The sequence below is a fragment of the Plasmopara halstedii genome, assembly GCF_900000015.1.
Source record: "Plasmopara halstedii genome assembly, contig: Scaffold_1602, whole genome shotgun sequence".
NCBI classification, from domain to species: Eukaryota; Oomycota; class Peronosporomycetes; order Peronosporales; family Peronosporaceae; genus Plasmopara; species Plasmopara halstedii.
This window is the reverse complement of record NW_020188513.1, coordinates 1-1,311: the sequence shown is the minus strand read 5'-3', so window position 1 is coordinate 1,311 and position 1,311 is coordinate 1. Positions and strand designations below refer to the sequence as shown.

The 1,311-nt window shown below is 43.1% G+C and overlaps 1 protein-coding gene across 1 annotated transcript; it reads left to right on the top strand.

Moving 5' to 3' along the window:
• Window positions 1-110: 110 nt before the first annotated feature.
• On the top strand, window positions 111-764 carry PHALS_01881 (RxLR-like protein; the record flags this gene model as incomplete). The annotated part of the gene is made up of 1 exon (XM_024716356.1): window positions 111-764. One exon carries the CDS (start codon window positions 111-113, stop codon window positions 762-764), a length of 654 nt encoding a protein of 217 aa, XP_024581963.1.
• Between the last annotated feature and the right edge of the window lie 547 nt (window positions 765-1,311).

Below are 1,311 nucleotides of genomic sequence, written 5' to 3'. Positions count from 1 at the left end.
ACCTTACTAGGCAGCAAATGCCGTTGCTCAGGTCAAGTGGTCGAATTGCTGCTTAGACACTTCCTAACTTACGGCTTATCAATCAATTCTGGCAAAGCAAACCCACAAAAATGGTGATCTTTTTCAAGATATTACTCGCGGTCATATTTGTGATTGAGTTGGTTGCAGGTGATGCTTCAAGCATGACCCACTATGAATTATACAGTTCAACGGCTACTTACACGTCGACGAGTCAATATGCTGCAATTATGTTGGCAAGCGTCAACTCCCAACGCGCCTCGCGCGGTCTCTCTGCTTTGTGTATGAACGTGAAATTATTAGCTGCGTCAAGACGTCATTCGATTGACATGGCCGCGAAGAACTTTATCAGCCACTTAGGATCTGACGGATCGTCAATGGCAATGCGAATCACTGAAGCAGGCTATAGATGGACTAGGGCGGCTGAAAATGTTGCTGCGGGTCAAGTGAATGTCGCTGCTGTTATGAATTCCTGGATGCAGTCTATCGGACATCGCGCTAATATTTTTGGCGATTATACCATGTTTGGCATTGCGTACGCCTATAGCCAAGACAGCACGTATAAACATTATTGGACACAAAACTTTGCTAAGGGTAGCACAGAGGCATGTAGCTACGAGGACATCGCTTATGTGAAAATGATAACTTCAGTGTTTAATTCGACAACATCTCCATCTGACAATTCGACGATCATGCTGCCTAATGATTCAGACCAGGATGGAGTAAAACTCGACAGTGTTCCATGAGCTTGGCAATCAAACGATTGCGGATTCTAGGTCGATTTGTGCGAGAAAATATTATACTTTTTTTTAGTGTGTCATAAACATGATCGAAAATACGCAACGAAAAGAATATAAATCACTAGTATAAAGAATTAGTGGGCTGTTGTTGGACCGTTCGTAAACGGCTAGTCAATAAATCTTCGCAACAAAATGCACGTAAATATAAAACTCAATAATTATCAATTATGTATGAAATGCTTCTTTATGGATAAACTCAAGGCGATACAGAAAGTAGAAATGAACGATTTATTCATTTTGTATACAAATCTGAGCCGTCTTAGTACACAATAATCATCAACGCTTACATTTCCATTGGCGTTGCCTCTGCCTTGGCCATCGACTTCAAAGCAACTTTTTGTGGGTCTTGCTCAAGTTGCTGTTGAGCCATAGTCTCCTTCTGCGCCACACCAAAAGGGGTCTCATGCCACAGCTTCTCAAACTCTTCAGGCGTGCCACTTGAACACATGGCCTCGTGCTTTCCCTCGTCATCGGGACCCATGCGGCTCCACGT